This window comes from Amborella trichopoda, chromosome 1 (genome assembly GCF_054954075.1).
Source record: "Amborella trichopoda isolate Santa Cruz 75 chromosome 1, AtrichopodaSantaCruz75HAP2 v2.0, whole genome shotgun sequence".
Lineage (NCBI taxonomy): Eukaryota > Viridiplantae > Streptophyta > Magnoliopsida > Amborellales > Amborellaceae > Amborella > Amborella trichopoda.
The window spans coordinates 46,600,158-46,625,075 of NC_142336.1; the positions used below are offsets into that span (position 1 = coordinate 46,600,158).

A 24,918-nucleotide genomic window follows, 5' to 3' on the forward strand; every position below is an offset into this window, starting at 1 on the left:
TTTGCATTTCATGCATGGGATGCTTTTATTAGGGTTCTGGTGAATTAACACGCATAAGTTAACTATTGATTGGGAGTCTTTATTATCTTTATGTAGTGCTTAAGGTACTCTTCTTGTGAATCATTGTTCCATCTTTCTCTAGCCCTTGATTGTTCCTCCTTTGGCAATCATGTTCTTAAAGACATAATGTGTTGTAAGACATAATGTTTGATTATGAGTTTCAAAGAGATCCTAGATCTTAGATTTGCCTTGATAATCGGCAACTGTGACTTAAAGCCAGAAGGAAATCAAGCTAATATGCCCAAGTTTATCAGAAATCACACCTGAAAATGGAAAAGCGATTTTCATGGTATAAAAAGGGACAGTGAGAGATATTGATTGCTTGTACGGAGGCATCTACCCAAAAAGAGTACATAGGTAACTCCGCTTCAAATTCGAATTTATGAAAAATGAAAATTTGGAGTGGGGGTAGAAATTAGAAAATGCTCTTTCTAAATCAATTATGACATAGCTTGAGAAAATCAGATAGAGTAGCAAATATTTCTCGTCATTGCCAGTAATAGCCATTGTTCGTTTAGCACTTAATCTAAGGATTTGAAGCCAGCTCAATAATTACTTTAGGTAAATATTATCATATTTAATTTCATTGGATCTCTCTCTCGTCCCCTCTCAATGTCTCCATCTCTTTCTGTATAAATTTTAGGGAAAAGCTATCTATGTTCTCTCTACAACATAGAAGTTCTATCTTCCTTTTTATCCACCTTCCATTTTTGAAAGGAGGGTTAAGATTGGCCCAATCACAATGTAATGTCTCTACACTGTTTTATTATTATTGTTATTTTTTCTATAAACTGTTTTGATACTAAATTTTATACGTCCATTCTTCTATTAAACTCGTACTAATGGAAAAATATAAAAAAAATATTTTTAATAAAATAAAATAACCCAAATACACTTGAAAGATTCAAGGGGTATTTTGGCCATTATTTTTTATGGAAAAATTATTGTTAGTATTTTTTATTGGTGTGCCCCAATGAGATATCGGATCTAAGATCAAACGGTGATTGAGATATTGGTGTGCTCCAATGAGAGAGAAAAGCTTTCCCAAATCTTATTTCCTCTCCCATCAGATTCCTACCTAGATTCTTTACTTGAATATTTTCGCCTTTCCCTCAAGTCTTTCATTAGATTCCTTATTTTCTATCTGTCTCATGCCCTTTCTCCATCTAATTTTAATTTCCCTCTCATGGGTTCTTGGTCTCTTATCAAATTTTCACGCATATAAATTTCCCTCTCATAGGTTCTTGGTCTCTTTTCAAATTTTCATGCATGTAAATTTCTCGTCTCATGGGCTATAAACCCATAAAATGCCTCTTGTTTCTCTCTCATCCCCTTTTAAGAGCAGTACCCTTTTAGTTATCCTCCTTTCTAAAAACTTAATTTAGGTTAACAGTGAAAGGTGAAGTGAATAATTTAGGAAAAGAGAACAAAAAAGAAAAGAAAAGGACGTACATTTATAAATCTGTAGTTAGGTGAAAGCATATGAATGATTTGGGATTTCATCGCAATAACATTAGTTTAGAAACAAACCACCAGAACAAAAGAATCCCAAAAATTTGCAGTCACTAATCAGGAAATAAGTTTTATGGGAACCAAAATCCACAAAAACGCATTTCCATTATTTGGCAAGCAAGTTCTACTGCAGATTTTGGTTCCTAGTAAGTTTGGATACCGTAAATTTTCAAGATTTTCAAGTTTTCATATATCTGCTGGATCTACGTTATTTTTTAAGCTTTAAATTGTATAATTAAAGATGAAAATATACTTTAAGGCTATCACAAAGATTTCCAGTATGGAAATCACATTTCTCGACACTATTTGAAGGAGTACTTACTTTGATTGTTTAGAGCCTGCTCTATACAAACTGCACCATTTAAAATAAGGAGCAAGTGTATATAAGGTTGCAACCTTCAAATGAAGAATTACCAATGCAGCTAAAAAATCCAGCTAAAAAATCCATCGGAAAAGGTGATTTTAATGTTGAAAAAACCTCTAATTGATAATCAAGATGTATGAATATAAAAAAAAAGAAAGAAGGATTTTGAGTCCTAGAAGTAGTGCATTTTGCAATAAATTACCTTGACTGTCCATCTTCAAAACTTTCATATATTTATAGATCTACTTGATTTTAACCGTTTTTTGAGTTAAAATTTATAATTAGATATGAAAATAGATTTTGAGATAATTCTAAGAATTTTTAGTGCCTTAATTAGATTGTTTAAGGTTGCTTCCTACAAATTTCATATTCAGAAGATTTGTATTAAAAAACTAAAAATAACATACTTTGCAGCGGCGGATCTAAGATCAAACGATGAATGGCTCTCTTGATAAAAAATAGACTGCTCGATGCTAGGGGGAAGATAAAACTTCTATGTTGTAGTGGGAACATAGAAAACTTTCCCAATATTATTTGGGTCAAAATTATTGCTTCCAAACCGCTCACTAAAGTTCCGGGTGGTTCGCAATTAATAGTTATGGGCTGCTTTGATCTATCCTTCATAATCATATGTAAGGACAAAGCAATCTGGAACTAATGGGCAATGATCTAATACAACGGTTGTATTATAGTATAGTAGAAAACCATGTTTGTGGTATTTGTATGACCTAAAAGTTTGCACACACACTCTCTTAATCGCAATAATCAATATCAAAAAAATAAAAGTTCAATTTGAACCCTAGATAAGGTCAAAATGAGTCCCCTCCAACAAATAATCTAAGACCATTCATTTGGTGAATTTCAAGATCTTAGCCTTTACAAACTCAAAATCATTTTTTTTTCTTTTTCAACATTGTTCATCTAATGATAATAAAGTCATCTAAAAAAATTGAAAAAGAAAAAAATCCTTCTAAAGCCTACATCTAAGCATCTTATCAAAATGGACGGCCAATGTTAATTGGGCTAAAAAATACTTTCTAGATTGTATTTTCAAATTCTTCTTGCCCTTTTAGAGCGTTCCATAACATCAATAAGACTATAAATCTCCATATATTTTTTACAGCTCCCATCTATGTTGTTTGGCCTTCCCCTTGCCCTTTTAGAGTGTTTACTTGTATTAAATTGCACCTCCTAACCAGTGCTGTATTGAGTTTGCGTTGCATATGGTCAGCCTATCTAAATCTACTTTATCTTATCTTGTTGCTTATTGGAGTCACCCCTAAATTCCCTCGAATATATTCATTTCAAATTCTATTTTTCTTGTCTTGCCACTCATCCATCTCAACATTCTCATATCTACCTTCATCATATAGGTATGTTGTTTCTTGACTGCCCAAGATTTCATCCCATAAAACAAAAATGGTCTCACAATTGTCCTCTAGAACTTTTCCTTTAGTTTCATTGATATGCGGCGATTTCTAGTTGCATATCTCTACTTCGTTCATCGAGATCTAATTCTATATGTGACATCTTCTTTAATATTTCTATTTCCTTGGATTATTGACCCAAGATATCGAAAATACGATCTTTTAGATATTTTTTGGCCATTAATCTTAACTACTTCATCGTTTTTACTATTATTACGAAATTTGCATTCCATATATTCTAGTCTTGCTAACTTTAAAAGCTTTTAACTTTGCATATATTCTAGAGTACCCCCTAATGTTTTAACTTTGCATTAATGTTACTTCTTGTCTCATCGATAAAAACTATGTCATTTATGAAAAATATACACCATCGTACTTTATCTTGTAAATGCTTATTTAACTCGTCCATAATAGAGATACGGGCTTAACACTGACCCTTGATATAGACCTATTGTCACTGAAAACTCACTTCTCTCCATTAGTTGTCCGCACACTAGTTAGGCTTCCTCATGCATATCTCTCACCATATCACTATATTATTTGATGATTCATTTTCTTTTTTAATACCCACTAAATTAAATCTTTAGGTACTCTATCGTAAGCTTTTTCTAAATCAATAAAGACCATGTGGAGGTTTTTTCTCTTCTCCCTGAATTTTTCAATCGGTTGTCCAAGTAGAAAAATGCTATCAATTATTGACCTCCCTGGTATAAAACCAAATTTATTTTTTCATACATGCATTTCATGTCTTAGTCATCGCTCAATCGCTCTCTCCCACAGCTTTATAGGATGGCTCATAAATTTGATCCCTCAATAGTTTGGTCAATTTTGTACACCTTATTTGTTCTTGTAAATAAAAACCATAATACTTTTCATCCATTTGTGTGACATTTTTTTTGTTCTCAACATGTTGAACAACTCGGTCAGCCAACATATGCCAATCTACCCTATGCAATTCCAAATCTCTATCGGAATACCGTCTAATTTTAAATATCACTAGTTAGGATATTATATTTCCCTATAAATTTTGAGCATTAGAATATAGTCATTGACTTCATAACAGACAAAAAAAAAGATGATGGCTAGATGAACAACTTGGTCTGCCATGCACTTCCAAATCTCTATCAAAATATCATGTGGTCCTAAATATCACCAGCAAAGATATCGTATTTCTCTATAAATTTTAAGCAGTAAAATATAGGTACAGTTTGCATACGGATGCATCCATAGGTGTAGAGGTAAGGTGCACCTTCAAATTTTATCATGATATATAATTTTGATGTAAAATGTTCTTAGGATTATCTCAAAATCTATTTTTATATCTAATTATAAAATTTTAAATTTAAAAAATGGTTAAAATCAAGTAGATCTATAAACATATGAAAATCTTGAAATTGGACGGTGTAGATAATATGTTGTAAAATACACTATTTCTGAGACTTAAAATCTTTTTATTTTTCATAGTCATATATCTCAAGGTCGAGATGATCAATCAAAGGGTTTTTCAACATTAAAACTACCTTCTCCAATGAATTTTTGAAGAGCATATGTAGTTCTACATTATAAGGTAGCATCCTTATATAAAATTTTTCCTTAATTTATAGTCATCGACTTCATGAGATATAAAAGAAAAGATGATGGGTAGATGGGCCCCACTCTTTTAAGCTGCATGGACATGGACGACCCCCATAAGACATGCACCAATTAGAGACCTGTTATAGCAACCATATGGCTTTCCTTTATGTCAAGTCCATGATAAAATAATATCATATTGTATGGGTCTTTTGGTTACCTTTGTTCATCTTTCATATTTCTTGGCTTAGTTTAAAGCCTAGAACTTTGAAAATCCATCTCTCTTACCCACGAGACAAAATCTGTAATTTCTAAATGCCCTTGTACTTTTCTCTAAATAATATTTTATTTTGAAAAATGATGACCCTTTTTGGTCCTTCTACAAAGGTGGTCATCATTACAAAATTGGTTTCTTTCTTGGAAAATAATACAATATGCAAGTAGCGAATGGTGGGCAGTAGAGACATCTTAGATAATTATTTTCATAAAGAGCTTTAATTTTGAGTTTATAAACACATGGAAAGGCTCTATTTGATATTATATTGCTATCTTATATTAGATTTTTATTTATTTATTCCTTTTTAAGGTTGGTCATCACGGCGTCGATGTTGCATTTCCAAATTGTAGGATGATAAATATGTGGGTAAACTTTATATAAGGTTGAAACCTTGAAATGTAGAACTACGGATGCACCTAAAAAATCCATCGGTAAAAGTTTTTTTAATGTTGAAAAACCCTTTAATTGGTCATCTCGAAATCGAGATGCATGACTATGAAAAAAAAAGATATTGAGTCCCAAAAATGATACATCTTACAACACATTATCTAGACCGTCCATTTTCAAGATTTTCATATGGTTATAGATCGACTTGATTTTAATCATTTTTATAGTTTAAAATTTTATAATTAGATTTGAAAATAGATTTTGAAATAAAGAATATTATACATCAAAATTATATGTTATAATAAAATTTGAAGGTGCACCTTAAATGGATTAAGGTTGCAACCTTATGGAAACCACACCGGAGGAAGTGAACTTTTAATGGATTCCAATATATACATTCAAATCTTTGCTTTCATATTAGAACCTTAAATTCTCTTTTCATTCAACAACTTATTAGTTTACATTAAGAAAATCATAAAATTATACATATATAGAATGCTTATGTTAGGAGCATGTATTGAAATTTTTTTTACACTTTTTCATATGGCACAAGATGATCTCGCTCTTAACAATGAATTTTTAAGGGTGTGATTTGTATTAAGCCGAGGCCATAAACAAACAAAATAGGACGCACCTTTAAATAGTGTCGAAATATGTTGGTTCAATATTAAAAATCTTTATGATAGCCTGAAAATTTATTTCTCTTTCTAATTATACAACTTAAAGTTAAAAAATAGTGCAGATCAAGCAGATTTACAAAACATTTGAAAATATTGAAAATTGATGGTCTAGATAATATATTATAAGATGCACTATTTTCAAGAATTAAAATCTATTTTTTCTCATGTCCATACAACTTTAGGTCGAGATGATGGGAATGTGGGTTTTTCAACATTAAAACAACATTTTCTAATTAATTTTTGAGAGGCGCCTTAATTTGATTGTTTAGGGCCTGACCTTTATATTAAAATTTTCCAATTTTTCATTATAATATTATTTCTACATACAAAAAAATCACGAGTTAAAAAGTGCAATGCATGGTCTACTGCTGGTAAGTATATGTAATGCAAAAGGAGGTTTTTAAGTTGCCTAAACACTTAATTTAATCATCCAATATTGAACTGCTTTTGTTCAATAGTGCAAGGAACTTTCCTTCTTACATTCTTCTTTTCTTTAATTTGGTGTGTACTTATGTTTTTTACGTTGGTGGGTAGGTTAAGGAAGTTATATCCCCAAATTCTAGGTCCTAAACATACTCCTAGAAAGGGTTCTAACTGAGGGAGAGAATGTAAGATGTGCTCCCAAGGGAGACATACTCTTTTGGCAAGGAGCAATCTAGAAAGATAACAGACATTAAAAGAATAATATCATGATATTCTTAAACGATTCTATTCTTAAGAAGGAATTCAACATTGCCAAAAGCCTTGGATGTCTGCTTCCTCCTTGCTGTAATTTGCAGGAGTGCCCCATCTGCAAGCATCTGTTGCAACACCCTAGTGATGTTCTTTGCATCATCGATGCCAAGATGATGGCTTCCCATCATTGAAATGCCTAATCCTTTCATCATGGCCATCATTCCGGTTGCCTAATACAAAATAACAAAAAGTAATTATGTTTTTGAGTGGGCATTCAAATGAAAAAGATTATGGTGTTTCAGTTCATGGTAACTGGTATATGACAATGATCTTAATGATTCCTTACTCTCTTATTGTAAAAATTAAGGTAGATATCCTTCAAATTAATCCACTCCCTGAAATAAGAAGGCAGCTCTATGCACGAGACCTCACATTGTTGAGGGACTTTTGTCTTCAAATCCCAATTTCCACTGTCCAAAAACACAAAAAAAGGTTCATACCCGTGGATGCACAAATTGTAACTGCATGAAATAAAAGAACCTGAACACAGCAAAGTTGAACCGATTCAATCATTTTGATCGTAGTCTAATAAAAGACATTTCAGTTGAAGCTAAAATCAGTCAGAAGAAGCTTCAATGTATGCCCAATTTGAGCTACCAGTCGATAGAGAAAACACCTTTTTTTGGCTAAGTTTGTCAATACACAAGTTAGCATGGATCTACGAGGAAGTTCAAAATGGGTTAACAAGAAGCTTCTTTTTATTTTCTGACAAGTTACTGAACAGGTAAGATAGATAGTTTAATCAAACTAATGACTCCAAAGTAAGTGGTCAAAGTGAAATGAACAATATGCAATTGTTCATGTGATACATAATAAAATTATGTACAACAACATAGTGACTAAACAATTGCAATTCCCCGTCTTCATATTAAGGAAAGATTGAAGGAACAATGATCCTATAGTAATTGTTTGAATGATAAGACTACTTGTAGATAAACGAGAACCTCGATATAAACGAAATAACTGAAGATAGAAGGACAAATATTAACAGCTAAATTTTCAGCACTGAATAACAAACTAACCAAGTAACAAATGCAGCTTGATGGAGCCATTTCTCTCTCTCTTTCAACAACAGATGCTGTGTCATCCATAGCTCAAATTGCGGAAGAAGTTCTTGAAATGTGATCGCAGTATCAAACCAAACACTGCACTCCAAAAACCAAGTAAAATAAATTGACAAATCATATCATTGGATTATAGCAAAGGTTTATAGCACAGTTGTCTATGAATGAAACCTGAACCTCATGGTTTTGATAAGAAATTAGTATTCTTTAGATAATAATCAGAAGTTAGTGAAAACTCCGGTTCAGATGGTTTATGACATTTTATTTCAAAGATAAAAGACATAAGAATATGATGCGGAACCCAATCATATAGGCACAATAAGTTTCAGAAAAACATTTAGCATGAACCACAAATTCGCAATGCCTTGAAACAAATTGAGGACAATGAGGTGAATTTCGGAAAAAAAGATATAGAGGTTCACTTTCACAAGTTATAAGTTATAACCATTAAAATATTCATCAACTACAGATAAATTCAGGGTGCTGTTTTCTGGTCTCAAAATGATTCACTAGGAAGACCATGCCAAAAAAAGACACTAATGAATCATGTTCACCAAGAAGCATAAACAAATCTTATCCCTATAGACATTACAACCATTAGACCGTCAACAAACAACAAAAAATTCCAAAAAATAATAAAAAACAAAGAGCGAAATGAGATACAAAACCATTATTAATCAGAAAATGCACCCGAAAATGAGCAATGGAATCAGCTGCTATCCTTCCCAAACCCCAGATTGAGAGAGAAGAGGGTGGGTCAAAGAGTGAGGCAGAAGAGAGAGAAGGGGGCAAATCAAAGAGAGAGAGGATAGATGGAGAGAAAAAATATGAAGGAGGGGGAGGGGTGGTCTGGCTAAGGAGGATTTGGGAGAGGGTGATTGTTCTCCCTTTTATGGTTAGAGAAATGAAGGAACGAAGAAAGAGAGGGAGCGAGAGGGCCAGATGGCTGGAGAGTGCAAGGGATAGAGAGATGGAGGTGAAGAAGGAGAGGGGCTTGGCAGTTAGAGAGAAAAGGGTTATAGAGAGAAAGAGAAGGCCCAATAGACACGCGTATAGTTTAGAATTTCTAAAGATCTCTTTTAGGAAGTTGTGATAAAGGGAAAAATTGAAAGAGAAAATTTGAAACCCCTTTTGAGTGTACACAGAGGGGTTCTTGGGATGGAATATGAAGGTTGGGGTGTGAGCATGTCATTTCCCTCAACTATAATTATAGTTACTGGAATTGTCCACCCTAGGTAGTGCGATTCTGTGTTTCTGTGAAGGAATCTCCATTATTCTGTTTCTTGGAAGTTAGAAATCACGATTCCATATTTTTTTAATCTCGTTATGATGTATTTGGAATCTAGATTCCACCTCACCAAATTTTGCGACTCATAGATGCACAATACCAAGACTGAACCGATATGAGACTTCGCTTCCAATTTTTAGGAATAACGACAAGAGATATTTCGAATCTAAATCCACAATATCAAAATGATCGCCAAGATTTTATGGAACCCTTGGGATTTTTAAAAACTACTACAAAATTTTTTTATTTAAAATTTATCAATAAAAAATATATGATGGGTATCTAAAAATTCCATGAGTGTCGACAAACTCTAGCTTACAGCATTCCTAAATTTTGGGAATTTGTAATAAATGTCTCATTTCTTAAAAATTTTATTTTCATTATTCTTTATAAAAACTATAGGAAAGTACTTAGATAAAGATAGTGGACCTAGTTTCCAATACATGTGGAGAACTGTGATAAAAGGCACTTCATACATCGACTGCAATGTCAGGGGAGGGCTTCCAAAGACATCAATTCCAATAATTGGGGAGCCCTGGATAAGCCTACTCAATATATGGAGTCCAATATTAAGGATTCTTGCTTATATATAATCTAAAACCTTAAATCTTTGCCTTTTGGAACTCGTTTCTTCCTAATTTCTGGCTTGGTTCCAAGTGGTTTTGTGCTTGATTCCAAGTTGATGGGTCAACAATTCCAAAATGTAGGAATCATTATTCCTAGTAGATTGGATCACGATTTCCAAATGGTAGGAATCCCGCTTTATGTATTATGCATTGTAAGATAGCGATTCTGACTATATGAATCATCTAGCCAACCAAGATTCTATGATTTCGATTCTGACTATATGAATCATCTAGCCAACCGAGATTCCATGATTTCAATTCGTGAAACTATTCGGAATCATCAGCATTTCCAACAACTATAACTACAATATCTACTCAAGCACATTGTTAAATGAAAGCTTTTCATCTTGTCTGTGAAGTTCAGATCATAATATCCTAATTGGATTTCTTCTTGTTGTCACTTTCACTAAAGCATGTTTTGCTCATTTGCAGATGGAAAGTACAAAATAACTCATTTTACAGACACACGCACACACAAAAGGAATCCAACTATGCCAGGCAAGTGCCAATAAATTGAGAAAAAAAATATTGAATATGATGTTGACTTTGAAATGACAAACAGTGCAGGTATAGGTAACATACCGATCAACACCCAGTTTTCCATATTTCCCTTCTATATATTCTTTTATTCTCCTCTCACTCATTTGAACAGGCCTCACAAATCTGCAACACAAACACATAAGTCAGCCTATTTTCATCATAATGTCAAATTGGGAAAAGTATGCTGAACAAGTGTATTAAGAGAAAGTCTAGATATTTTAACTTATAATCAAAATCTGAGTTAAACCATGTAGCACACATTGAAATCTCTTAAAGTTTGGGAATTTCAACTAACATTGTAGCTTACTGAAATTCAATAATGACCTTGTGACATTTTTTGCATGTATAGTATTCCCCAGGGTTTGAAAACTCGCTGAGTCGAGCCGGACTCGCCCGGTTCGACTCGAGAATCGTCGGCTACCGAGCTGGTTCCACGAAAACATAGGGAATCGCCCGTGTCCAAAGAGAACCGGGCGATTCCCGACGATTCTCAATAGTAAATCGCGAAAATTTTTGGGTTTACACGTGGCCGCCTCACGAGAGCAACACGCGGCACTTAAAAATCCTTCACACGAGGCAATTCACTTCACTCATATGCCCCCCTCGCTTTTCTACACGCACAGCTGATGGACTAGTACACAGCACTTTATAGAGAACAAAGGGTCGCTCATCCTTCGATGTGGGATAATTCCCACAAAAAATCATTCAAGCAAGATGATTGAATATGTATTATATTATAGAAGCTACTGAATCACATCAGGCGATGAGCTGGTGTTGGTTGACAACCTTGAATTTCGGCGGGCGTCTTGAGTTCGAACCCCGCGCGTCGTCGTTTTATAATACAACAGTTTTTTAAGAAAAAGATAAAAAATAAAGATAAAGATAAAAAATAAAAATCTTTTCAAGATAATGAACAAAAATCTTGAAATAAAATAGAAAAAATAAAAAGCTTTTCTTGTTGTAAAAAAAGCTTAAAAAATAAAAAATAAAAAGCTTTTCAAGATAAAGATAAAAAATATAATACAACATTTTTTTATTTTTCTTGTAAAAAAAAATACAAGGTAATATAAAAAGTATTTCTTGCAAAAAAATAAAACAAAAGGCGTAAAATTTTTTTTTGACAACAAAAATAAACAAAGGCAGAAAATACTGTTGTAAAAAAACAGAAAAAATAAAAAATAAAAGCCTTTTCAAGATAAAGATAAAAAATATAATACAACATTTTTTTATTTTTTTTGTAAAAAAAATTCAAGGTAATATAACAAGTATTTATTGCAAAAAAATAAAACAAAAGGCATAAAAAAATAAAATGTACTTTGGCAGCATCATTTTTTTATTTTTCTTGTAAAAAAAAATAAAAAGTAATACAACAAGCAAAAAAAAATGTAGTACAACGTCTTCTTCTTTTGTCAAAAAAAAAAAAAAAAAAAAAATCAACAAGTATCATATTTTTCTTGTAAAAAGAAATAAAAGATAACACAATAAGTATTTCTTGTCAAAAAAATAAAAGGTCTTTCTTAATACAACCTAGGAATAAATGGTCTAATTATATTTTTTATTTTTATAACATGATAGTCTTTAACATAAATTTAGTAATATTAATTTAAAGATAGGATTCATACAATTGAAATCTCTCTTTCTGCTAACAATCTTTTCTACTAATTTATTCTAGAAACCTAAAAAATTAAAGAAAATTGGTACGCATTCTAATAATTTCTACATTGATAACCAAATCTTTTATTTTATTTATTAATTTTTGTATTATAAATCATGTAGTGTACTATTTTTCTTACAGTTGTCAATAATACATTTTAAATTAGATGACATTATAAAATATTTTGGATTTGTTATTATTTATATAATAAAATAATTATAAAATATTATTGGTATATAATATTATAGTTAGTTAGGTTGTAATAATTTGGGTTTTTTTAGCGGATTAGGGTTTTCCGCCAATTCGAGATTTTAGTGGTCAAATTTTCATCGATTTAGTCAACTCTTTATTGTAGTCCATATATGATTATATAATTAATCCACGATAATTCTATGATTTCTTTTGTGTGATGTAAATTTAATGGTCAACATAAGTTCATACAAAGAAAGAACATCTCAATATTCATAAATTGATGAAAACAATGAAAGTTAATAATGTAGTACCCCCATTTCTTATTGGATTCCTAAAAAACAAAACAACATTTATAATGAATTTTAATAATTTTTTTGAATTTTTTTAAGGCTTAATCCGAGCGATTCGGCCCGATTCCCGATCCGGATCGCCGATTTGCCGATCCGGATCGGTTTTTGGGATGCCCAATCAGGGTCACCGATCCGTTTTTTAAACCACTGGTATTCCCTAATACCTTGTGATCACAGTGGGTTAATAATTCCAAATTTTCCAGTAGATTTAGTAAAAAGGAGCAAACATCATGATACTCATTCATCATAGCTAGTAAGCTTGCTTTAGAGTGGATACCTAGCATTCCCTGTCTATCAGAAATCTAAGTATGTATTCATCATTAGACATAATGCTTGACTATTATGTTCATGACCCATCATAAGTTAGGTTGGCAAGCACAGGATGCACCTAAGCCAATCCCAGCCTGAGAAAAAGTTATAAAGATGAAATTTTATGTATTCTGTTACTTCATTTTTGTACGAGGATGTTTAAGTCATAATTATGACGATGTCGTAGTCATTCATTACTTTTTAAGGGATTTGATTGCTGACACTCTTGTATATAACATAACAGGAAACATTAAAAATCAATATCCTCACCTTTGTTAGGTCAAGCCCATGAGATGGGAGGAGAGGAGTGAGGACTTGCGAACAATTGTAGGAAGAGGGTCAAAGGGTGAGGAGCAGGTTTTTATTCCAAACAGACCTATCAAAGTTGCCAAAAAGGGACCTGAAACCATGTATCGAGATTCTAATAGCATCAATATAGCGAACAACCTGGCTCATTGTCAGTTTATACAGTTACCAACAATGTGACCAAGCTTGTCGCAATTGCAACATTGAACTTGATCTGCAGGAAGACTGGCAGCTCTAGTCACTAAAATGATTGCTGGCAGCTAACTTCATTCCAAAATCACCTCCAAGATATTGAAGAATTGGGGTGTTAAAAATCAAGTCGCCAGTCTGATGTGGATGAAGATCATATTGTGAACGGAAGCATAAAACCATTAAAGAAAGGTGATGCCCTTGAATATCTTTTGTCTGCACCCCAAATTATTGAAGACATCTCTGACGCCTCTCTCACTGTTCTTTTTTTTTATTGTTAACGATTAATAATGATAAGTATACATCAGGTTGTACCTGATGAGGCATAGCTAATATTTTTCATGTCCATTCTATTGAGTGATTATGACGATTATTGGAGAAAAATATATATCTAATCCAAAAGAGACATTTTCTTCCATTGTTAACCACTAATTTCTTGATCCATTTTAAAATTATTAAGAATATCTCATCAATTGTTAAGGCAAAGCAATATTACAAGACATTTATGTTTCCCATGGTAATGCTAGATACCAAGGCTCGAGAATCGTTAAGCTGCTTATTGGTATTTTTCTATGTATGATGTCGTACTAGACAATGTCCAAGTCAGCGGATCATACTAGAATCAGGCAGGGCCCAAGTGCAAGACAACAGATCAGACTTGGCCAAGTCATTAAAAAAATATAGCTAAGAAACTATGGGACCAGTGAGACTCAGCATGATGCTGGGCTGTTCCACTCAGACCAGGCATCCCGCCAGGACCGATTAACAGGCCAAGTTGGAGGCGATCAGCGAGTTTTAAAGCATAAGGTAGTAGATGAACTCACCGAGGGAACTCAAATAAAAATTTTCTAAAGAAGATTTTCTACGACGTGTGCATAGGATACTTGCTTCTACTGAATTTTAGAACATTGATTGAAACTGATTGATCACTGAATTTGACAAAAGCAAAGCATAAGACATGAACATTTCTCACAGGGAACATCCGCTCATCTTCCGTCATAGCCCTAGAATGTACTAGTCTACAGCTTGTGCGATTCACAAGAATAACCAATCAAATTATACACTATTTTTTCAATCTTGTATTTTAAATTAAAATAATTTTCATTAATAATAATTCGTAGTTAAAAATAAGAAAATAAAAAGTATCCTATTCCTTATTTTCATAGGACAACAAAAAATTGAAGGCATCCTTATAATTTGAAGGTTTAAATTATTGTATCATCATCGTCGTCATCATTAGCATCCGAGCCTTATCCCAACTATTTTGGATGAATCATGCTCTTCCATTTCGCCCATACCCTCAGTCAGCTCATAAGTTACACATACCTTCAGTAAGGCCATAAGTCCCCATATTTTTTCTCACTACTTCCAACCATGCCATTTTGGACCTATCCCTTTCCCTTTTTGAGCCTTACCTATCCCTTTCCCTTTTTGAGCCTTTCACTTGAACTTGCAGCTCCTAAAAGGTGTTGTACTGGGTGTGCGCCACATCAGGTCAACCCATCTAAGTCTACTCTCTCTCATCTTATCGCCTATTGGTCACGCTTGAATTTTTCGAATGTATCTATCCATTTCGAATTATATGCCTGCTTGTCTTGCCACTCATCCATCTCAACATCCTCATATCCGCTCATTCCATAGGTATATTGTTTTTTGACCACCTAACATTCTGCCCCATAGAACAAAGCGGGTCTCACAGTTATCCCATAGAACTTGCCTTCATTGGTATCCGACGATCACATAAAATTTTGGTTGCATATCTCTACTTCTCCTTCCCAGCTCTAATTCTATGTGCGACATCTTCCTCAATCTCTCGATTTTTCTGGATTATCGACCCAACATATCGAACGTACGCTCTTTCTGATATTTCCTGTCCATCAATCTTAACTACTTCGTCATCTCTACTCTTATTATTACTAAACTTGCAATCCATTTACTCTGTCTCAATCTAGCTAATCTTAAAACTTTTAGATTCTAGAGCATCCCTCCAAAGTTCTAACGTTTTGTTGACGCTGTTTTGGGTCTCATCGATCTAAACTATGTCATCTGCAAACAACATGCACCACAATACCTCATCTTGTAGGTGCTTACGTAAGTCGTCCATTACTAAGACAAAGGGGTATGGGCTCAATGCTGACCCCTGATGTCGACCTATTGTCACCGAAAATTCATTTGTCTCTTCACTAGTTGTTTATACATTAATTAGCGCTCCATCATACATATCTCTCACCAAGTCGAAATAGTGTCTGGAGACTCCTTTCTTTCCCAACACCCTCCAAATCAAATCTCGAGGTACTCTATCATAAGCTTTCTCTAGAACAATAAAGACCATGTGGAGGTTTTTTCCCTTCGCTGTAAACTTCTCAATCAGTCGTCCAAGTAGGAAAATAGCCACGGGTGTTGACCTCCCTGGTATAAAACCAAATTGGCTTTCTGATACACTCGTTTCACGCCTTAGTCGTGATCAATCACTCTCTCCCAGAACTTCATAGTGCTGCTCACAAGTTTGATCCCTTGATAGTTCACACAATTATGTATGTCTCATTTGTTCCACAATACTTTTCCTCCATTCGCTGACGTTTTCTTTGTTCTCAATACCTCGTTTAATAGCTTGGTCAACCAGTCAATGCTAATCTCCACCATGCACTTTCAAACCTCTATCGAAATACCATCTGATCTTAAAGCCTTTCATATCATCATCCCTTTTCAAGCTTCTTTCACTTCCTATATCCATATCCTACGAATGTATATATGACCTCTGCCCTCATTTATGCCAAAGATTCCTTCTACCACTATATTTCCATTATATTTTTTGGAAACTCCACCTTTCATTGACGTCTTCATCCTTCGTCAAGACCCTTTGATACTCACTCTCAATACATTTAAGATGACCTAGATCCTTACATTTTTTCTCTCATTTTTGCTAATTGGAGACCTCTTTTTCACATTTTCTTGTTCCTAGTTTACTGTATAGATTATTATAGGCCTTAAGTTTAGCCTTACTTACTATTTTGTTAAGTACTTTTCTTAGCATTTTTATATTCTTCTAAGTTTTGATCAATTCTATTACACAGCCAAGTTTTATAGCATGATTCTTTTTCGCTAATGGCCTTCTGAACATCATCACTCCACCACCAAGTTTCCTAGTTGGAATTTTTTTTCCCTGTAGATTTTCCTAAAACTTCTTTTGCCAGTTTAAAATTATCAAATATGAAAATAAAATTTATTCATTAGGACTCTATGCTATAAGAATGACTACTTTTTGAATCCTTAATTTTAAAATGGCCAAAAAGATTGGTAAAAAAATAAAACTAAAAAAATAAGTACATTTATTATTTTATTTAAAAATAAAAACTTGAAGAATCCAAAAAATAAAAAACTTATATTAATTCCATACATGCAAGGAAACTTCATGAAGGAGAGATTCCTGCATATTAAAAGAACAGATAAAAAATATGCAAGCTTATTTACTAGGACACTAGTATGCAAAGAGACTTTCCTACTTTGTATGCAAGATCTAAAGGCTATTATTAAATCAAAGAAATTTGATGATCTTTACGGCATGACGATGCCACACAGTTTTCATCCCAAGAAATTTTGTATATGGTAATCCACAATCCATGTAATTGGTAGGCATAAGCCATATAACCAACTAAATTATAACCAATTTTTCAAATCTTGGATCAAAATTGAAAAAATTAAAAAATAAAATTCATCATCATCAGAGCCTTTTCTTAACTATTTGGGGTCGGCTATATGAATCCTCGTACGTCATTCTGCTCTATCAAGGACCATACCCTCAATGAGGCCATAAGTCCCCATATCTTTTCTCATTACTTCCAACCATATCCTTTTGGGCCTATCCCTTGCCCTTTTTGAGCTTTGCACTTGAACCAACTTGCACTTCCTAATAAGTGTTGCACTAAGTCTGTGCTGCATATGGCCAGCCCACATAAGTCTATTTTCACTCATCTTATCGCCTATCGGAGCCACACCCAAGTTCTCCCTAATGTATTAATTTCGTATTCTATCCCTTCTTGTCTTTCCAATCATCCATCTGAACATCCTGATCTCTACTGCACTCATTTTATGGTATACTTCATGACTGCCCAACATTCTGCCCCATAAAGCAAAGTTGACCTCACAGTTGTCCTATAGAACTTCCTCTTCGTCTTCATTGGTATGCGGGGATCTCATAAAACTCCAGTTGCACGTCTCCACTTTGTCCACCCAGCTCTAATTCTATGTACGATATCTTCCTCAATCTCTCAATTTTCCTGGATTATCGACCCAAGATATTGAAAGTGCACTCTTTTCGGTATTTCTTAGCTGTCAATATTAACTACTTCCTCCTCTTTGCTCCTATTATTACTAAACAAGAAAGAGATAAAATTACATAATTAAGAATAAATTAAACTGGTTCCATATTCCTTTATTTTACAGAAAAAACATAGAAAAAACCTTATAAGTTGAGAATTATTGTCTATGGAAATAAATTTCATTTGTCATAGCTCTATTTGATAAGAGTGATTGAATTTTTTGGATCAATTTAAAATGGAAAAATAGCTAAAAAGAATTCAGAATTAAAAAATAAAAAATATACTTAGTTTAAAATTTAACTTCTAAAGAAATCAAAAAATTTTAAAAATTATTAATTCCTATACATGCAAGGAAACCATAGTATAAAGAAAGATTCATACTTTATAATGAGAGAGAATGTAAGGAGACCTTTTCTATTAGCATAGAAGGAGAGTTTCATACTTTGTATGGCGAAAGGAAGGATCAAAAGGCTGTTGTCAAATCAAACAAAACATATGGCCTTTGCATCATGATGTCACAGACGCTACATCCAAAGCAATTTAGTATACTTAGACTTCGATAGAATTTGTGCTTTCATTTGAGGTAGATGATAACAACTACAGTATTTTGACTACAAAAGTTACTTAGAATGCTACTTATCAAGAAATAAAAGACAAGAGCCCAAAATGTTGGATGCCCTGCAAGATTAATAAAACAATGGATTATGACAAGCAGAGACACCATATAGATTTTCATCTTTGATAATTAAGTACTTTTAATGTAGAATCTTTGATACATTCATAGCATTAGGATATGGAAGTGAAAGAAGCTTGGAAGATGATAAAAATAGAAAAGGCTTTACGACCAGATGGTATCCCCTTAGAGGTTTGAAAGTGCATGGGGGAGATTGGCATTGACTGGCTGACCAAGCGGTTTAACAAAGATGTTGAGAACAAAGAAAATGACAGACGAATGAAGGAAAAATACCACTACAAGAACAAATGAGGCATATAGAATTGTGCGAACTATCCAAGGATCAAACTTATGAGCCACACTATGAAGCTGTGAGAGAGAATGATTGAGCAACGACTAAGGCATGAAACGAATGTATGATAAAATCAATTCAGTTTTATGTAAGGGAGGTCAACAGTTGAGGCTAGTTTCCTACTTGGGCAATTGATTGAGAAGTTTAGGGCAAAGGCAAAAAATCTCCACATGGTCTTTATTGATCGACATAAAACTTATGATAGAGTACCTCGAGATTTTATTTGGTGGGTGTTGGAAAAGAAAGGAGTTGTGAGTTGGTTCAAGTGTAAGGATAAAAAGGGCAAGGGGTAAGCCTAAAAGGATATGGCTAAAAGTAGTGAGAAAAGACATGAGGACTTCTGGCCTCATTGAGAGTGTGACCCTTGATAGAGCAGAATGGCAGACCAAGATTCGAGTCGCCGACTTCAAATAGTTGGAAAAAGGCTCTAATGATGATGATGACGTAGAATCTTGTCAAAAGTTTTCTTTGAAAAATGTAATTGCAATGAATATTGCGAAAGTGGTCCAGACTATGTGCATATGGCCAGATAAAATACAATAAAAGGTTGAAATTTGCAAATAAGTAAATTGCACCTGTGAAAACAATCTACAAATTCAAGAGTTCTCGCATCAATCATCACAACAGGAAACTCAAGAATCTCAACTTTCCCTTCCAGGTCAAGCACCAGATAATAGTCATGTTCCTGATTGCGCAAATGTTTAAAACTACCATAGTTTAGGTCTGCAGAAAAATTGTGATTAAACTTTTCAAGGTGCATAGGGTCACGCATCTGCACATAGAAGCAAAACATCAGCAAGATGATCTATAAGCATGACCAAGCTAAAGCAACAAGACAAGCTACACTAGCGATTAAGAATACATGTCCCAAAAAATATGTTTTGGCACTTTACTATTATAAAAGGAGTCATCTTACATCAAGCTGTGAACGAAAGGGATCTCAGTAGACGCTTTATCATGTTGGTTTTCATATAACCATTCTGGATTTGAGATTCTGGTCATCAAAAGCTTAAAAATAGAAAACTTACGTATTTTTCAAAAATTAAGTAAAGGAAATTTTGTACACAAGACTATTCTAGACAAACAAACAATCCGAATAGAGCAGGTGCATGCCAAATCAATTAATAAGGAATGCTATTCAATTAGGGGGCAATTAGGAAGGCAAGGATGCTGATTGTTTTTGTGAGAATAAAAGTAAAAGGTAAGATCAACTATGGGCTGCATTTTCTAAATTTTGTTATTTCCTTTTATGCCTTTATTGTGGTTATAAAGGGGACCTTAAGTAAAGTGGAAGGGATAATAAATAGATATTGAGTCGTGTAAGCACGTAGGCCCCCTCAAAGTGGCCATACATCTAGTGAGTTCTTGATTTTCAGAGCTATTATTGTTTTTCATTTAATTATTTATTTGCTAATGTTCTTTATCCCTGTATTCTTTTATCATATTTGTTCCAGCTGGTATTAGAGTTATTTTCTAGGAGGCATTCCGTGTGATGTATGCTCTATGATTCACCCTTGTTGGATATTAGCACATCAAAAACCCTACTCTAGGAGTGAACTTCCACTTCTCTCTTTACTAATCACCTACTTCTTAGTGTTTCCCTTCAATTCATTTTGCCTTATCTGTACAGAAAAAAAAGAAAGAAAAAGGAGAGCCACAGCAAAAGAGGCAAAAAAAAAAAAAAAAAAGACATTGAGAGAGAGTAAATGGCTCCCATTATCAAAGAACTAGAACACAAGTTAACCCAAGAGTATTTTTGGCACCCTCAAAGACATATAGGCATTACTTACCATCACAGACCGCATTCTATTAAACAACAAACATACATGTTCCCTCTGCAACTTTCAACTACATTGGAATCCTCTTCCAAACGAACGAGTGCTGTCAACTAGTAATCTTCCATGCCGTAGGCTCCCATGAACAACTAAGTTACACTTCCCTCACTTTGATGGAATGATCCAAGCAGCTGCATTTATTGAACTGAGCAGTATTTCGCATTCAATTAATTCCTTCAGGAGAATAAGGTACGTCTTAGAACAAGAAGTTTTCCAATGGTACCGGTGGTTCAAGAAGGTTAACAGAACCCCCATGCAGAAGGATTTACTATCGCTCTGTGTGTACATTTTGGCCCAAGCCAATTTGAGGGCTTCATGGGCCATTCACTAAGCTTTGTAATGTGCATGAGTATCAAACCTAATTTGAGAGAGTGGCTAATCAGACAACTTGATTGTCAAATGTACCAGTTGTCTTGTTAGTGGGCTCAAGGAAGAAATTTGCCATGATGTGTGTGAATGTTTATGCCAATGTCAATGTTGGGAGCAATATGGTTGGCACGATTACAAGAAGATAAGTCATTGAGGCAATTTCAACAAAATAAATCTATTCTCACCAAAACAGCTCCACCAAACATGGCAGCAACCACCTAGGGCACCTCCCTTTACAAAGTTGTTGCCAAGATAGATGTGAGAATGTCAAGAAAAGGGCATCTGCTATAAAATTGTGATGAGAAGTACAATCCTGAGTATTGTTACAAGAAGAAAGTTATGATTACTAGATGAGCCCATTTCTGAAGAAGCAATGGAAGATGACGAGAATGAGGATAACGAACCCCAAAAATGATTGAGGAAAACATAGAAATCTCAATTCATGCTTTATTCGGGGAAAGCTCTCCTCCAATCATGTGCCTATAAGGGTATTTATAGGAACATCCAGTCATCATTCTCATTGATTCAGGTAGTATCCATGACTTTGAGGGCCCTAAAGTTGCTAAGCAAGGTGAACTTTCTATTTACGCGTGTGAAAACTTTGAGGTTATGGGGGCTAATAGAGGGATGCTAGTTTATTAGGGATGATGTAGAAATATCTATAACCAAGGGGGCATATCAATGTATATGTACGTCTTGCCTTTGGGAGGGTGAGTCATAGTTTTAGAAGCACAGTGGCTAGGAACGTTGGGGCCAATTTTATGGGATTTCTCTAATTTGTGGATGCAGTGCATAATAAAAAAACTCAGTACACATTAAAAGGGGTGCAGGCAGGCCCAACAAAGATCATCCGTTCACATTGCATGAGGAAATGGAGTGTAAGGGGTCTTAGGGAATAGTTCCACAACTATTCTCCTTGTTAACAATGGTGGAAACTCTGGAACATCCTGGGGTCACTTCTCCAGTAGAACAATATGACGATGTATTTGACGAACCCAAGGGGTTACCACCTAAGCGATCTCATGATCATGTCATCCTACTTACCTCAAGAAGTCAACCACCAAATATCAACGCTTATAGTTACCCATATGCGCAAAAACCAAATAGAGAAGCTTGTCCAAGGAATGATGGTAACATGTATTATTCGTCCCAACACCAGTCCTTGCTCCTCGCCCGTTCTCCTAGTACGCAAAACGGATGGTCCATTAAGAATGTGCAATAAAACCTTAACTAATATTATAGGTAAGGACAAATTTCCCATGCCTGTAACTGATGAACTGCTAACAAGTTGCATAGAGCAATGTACGTCTCTAAATTTGAACTGGATAGGGGTATCACCATATCTGAGTAAGGGAAGAAAATACTCCTAAGACGGCATTCTGAACCTAAAAGGGCCAGTATGAGTTGTTAGTGACGCCCTTTGGCCTCACCAATGCACCATCAACCTTTCAAATCTTAATGAATGAGGTATTTCAATCCCATCTGAGACGAATTATTCTTGTAATTTTTAATGACATTTTAATACACGATCAGACATGGAGAGAACAATTGGATCATTTATCATGTGCATTGCATATACTCTGCGAACATTGCATTTATCTGAAACACACTCAAGTGTTGATTCAGAACATGAAGTTGAATCCCTGGTGATATCATTAGGGGCAGAACGTGTCAAGGTAGATGCTTACAAGATTGAAAGCATGGTAAACAGGCCTACCGCTTAAACAATAAAAAGCTTGTATGGCTTTCTTGGACTTATTGGTTATTATCAAAAGTTTGATTAAGGCAAAATTTGCTTGTGTCGAACTGCCTTGCTAAAAAAGAATTCCTTCCATTGGGATTCTAAAGCCATGATTGCTTTCGATGTCACAATGAGCTCCACATATGTATTAGTCATAGAAAATTTCATTAAAGAGACTGATGCCTCATGAGTTGGAACAGGTGTTGCACTTATGCAGGGAAGGGGAAGGGCTACCTATAGCTTTCAACAGTAAGGCTGTATCAGGAAAAAATTTAGCATAGTCCACATATGAGAAGGAAATGTTAGCAATTATCCTTGCCATAAATACATTGAGATCATACTTGGTGAGATGGTGCACATTATTATCTTGGAGCAGACAATTTTGGCTGAGTAACAAAAAAAGGTCATCAAGCTCATGGTATATGACTATAGAAATCGTCTAACAAAAGAGGAAGGAGACTGTACGTGCAAACGCCTTTCACGATCTCTCAATGCATATCATTATCTCAGCCTACTTGGATGGATGCCATAAAATAATAGTTGGAGGATGATGATTTTTTAAAAGCTCCCATGAAAGAAATTTGGGAGAATCCTAAGGGGTTTTGCAATAGAAAGGTTGTGTGGCATTGGCATCTACTTCATCTTAGAACCATCATATACTAAAAGAGTTACACGAGACACTAATTGTGAGAGCATCCTGGTTTTCTCAGAAAATACAAGCAAGTTGCTAAGTCTCTCAATTGGAAGAGGACAAAGCTTTAAACTAAACAATGTGATGCAAAGTTTGAACCTTGTGTAAGATAAAAGGGGGAACAACACGCTACTAAAGATTATTGCAGCCTCTCCCTATACCCAATCAAATATGGACCGATATATCAATAAACTTCATTGAAGACCTATCCAACTCTCACGAAGAGTCTGTCATGTTAGTGGCGGTTGATCAGCTTATCTTCTGCCCACCCATGTACTGCAGCTGTGGTTGCTCAAGTTTTTCTTGATGACATATTTAAGCTACATCTACATGGAATGCCAAGCTCTATTGTACATGATTCTGATGCTATGTTCACAAGTAATTTTTTGCGAGACATGTTTAAGCTGCAGATTACCCAACTGAAAATGCGGTCAGCCTTATCATCCCCAAACTGATGGATCAACTGAAGTAGTTAACAAATGATTTGAGGGCTACTCAAAGTGTTTCACCTCAAGCCAACCAAACATTGGATTCGATGGCTTCCATTCTCCATATGGTGGTACCTTACCACCCACAACCCATCGACCAAAACGAGACCATACGTAGTTGTCCCCTTCATCTATCATATCTTACAACCCTAGGCTGCAATTGTTCAAGCTGTAGATTCAAGACTACAGAGTTGAGAGTATGCCATACAAATTTGAAATAAAATCTAAATTTGGCACGACACCGTGTGAAAGCAGGTATGTCCAAAGTGCACCAAAAGAGAGCTCAAAGTAGGTCCGAGTATGATTATCAAAAGTGCACTTGAAGTGCACTAAATGAGAGCTACAAAGATATGCTTTTCCCACGATTACAACCTTGCTGTCAAACCTCTGTGGTGGTCTGTGGGAATCTTGTGCCTAAATTACAAGGTTATCGAATGCATTGGACATGCTGCTTGCAAATTAGAGCTACCAAAATCATTCAAGGTCCACCACATTTCATGTATTGTTCTTGAAGAAAGTAGCGGGAATGCAAAGTGTAAGTTGAATTTCTCCACACTTAGATGAGGGAGTATTGGAGATGAAACGTACTGCCATCCTAGACAGTTGCATGCACAAATTTGAAAATTGTGCCATTACTAAGTTGATGGCCAATTGAAAAGGTATGGAACCTGAGGATGCTACATGGGAATGATGGCATAAATTTGCGGAGCACTATCCTCATTGTCAGCCTTGCAGACAAGGCTCTCCTACAGATTGTAACATGTAAATGTCCAAAAAAACAACAGTGCAACAAATCAATTAATAAGGAAATGTGTTCATTTCAAGAGAGTAATTAGGAATGCATGCACGCTAATTAATTTTGTGAGAATAAAAGTAGCATGTAGGATAATTATGGGTTTTGTTTTCTGTATTTTCTCC

At 34.6% G+C, this 24,918-nt stretch overlaps 1 protein-coding gene across 6 annotated transcripts in view; it reads right to left on the reverse strand.

Annotated features, from left to right (window-relative positions):
• Nucleotides 1-6,766: 6,766 nt before the first annotated feature.
• LOC18442280 (Polynucleotidyl transferase, ribonuclease H-like superfamily protein) overlaps nt 6,767-24,918 on the reverse strand; it is a 31,781-nt gene continuing 13,629 nt past the window's right edge. For 3 of the 6 annotated variants that reach the window (XM_088868469.1, XM_088868474.1, XM_011627989.3), the window contains 5 exons: nt 19,452-19,648; nt 10,575-10,655; nt 8,037-8,159; nt 7,301-7,424; nt 6,767-7,184 (listed from right to left, as the gene is read on the reverse strand). In XM_088868469.1, the coding sequence (XP_088724595.1) occupies nt 6,978-7,184; nt 7,301-7,424; nt 8,037-8,159; nt 10,575-10,655; nt 19,452-19,648 (732 nt within the window). In that variant the 3' untranslated portion in view covers nt 6,767-6,977. Of the gene's footprint in view, nt 7,185-7,300; nt 7,495-8,036; nt 8,160-10,574; nt 10,656-19,451; nt 19,649-24,918 lie in introns of all 6 variants that reach the window. The other 3 variants (XM_088868481.1, XM_088868477.1, XR_016056682.1) reach the window with 2 other exon arrangements.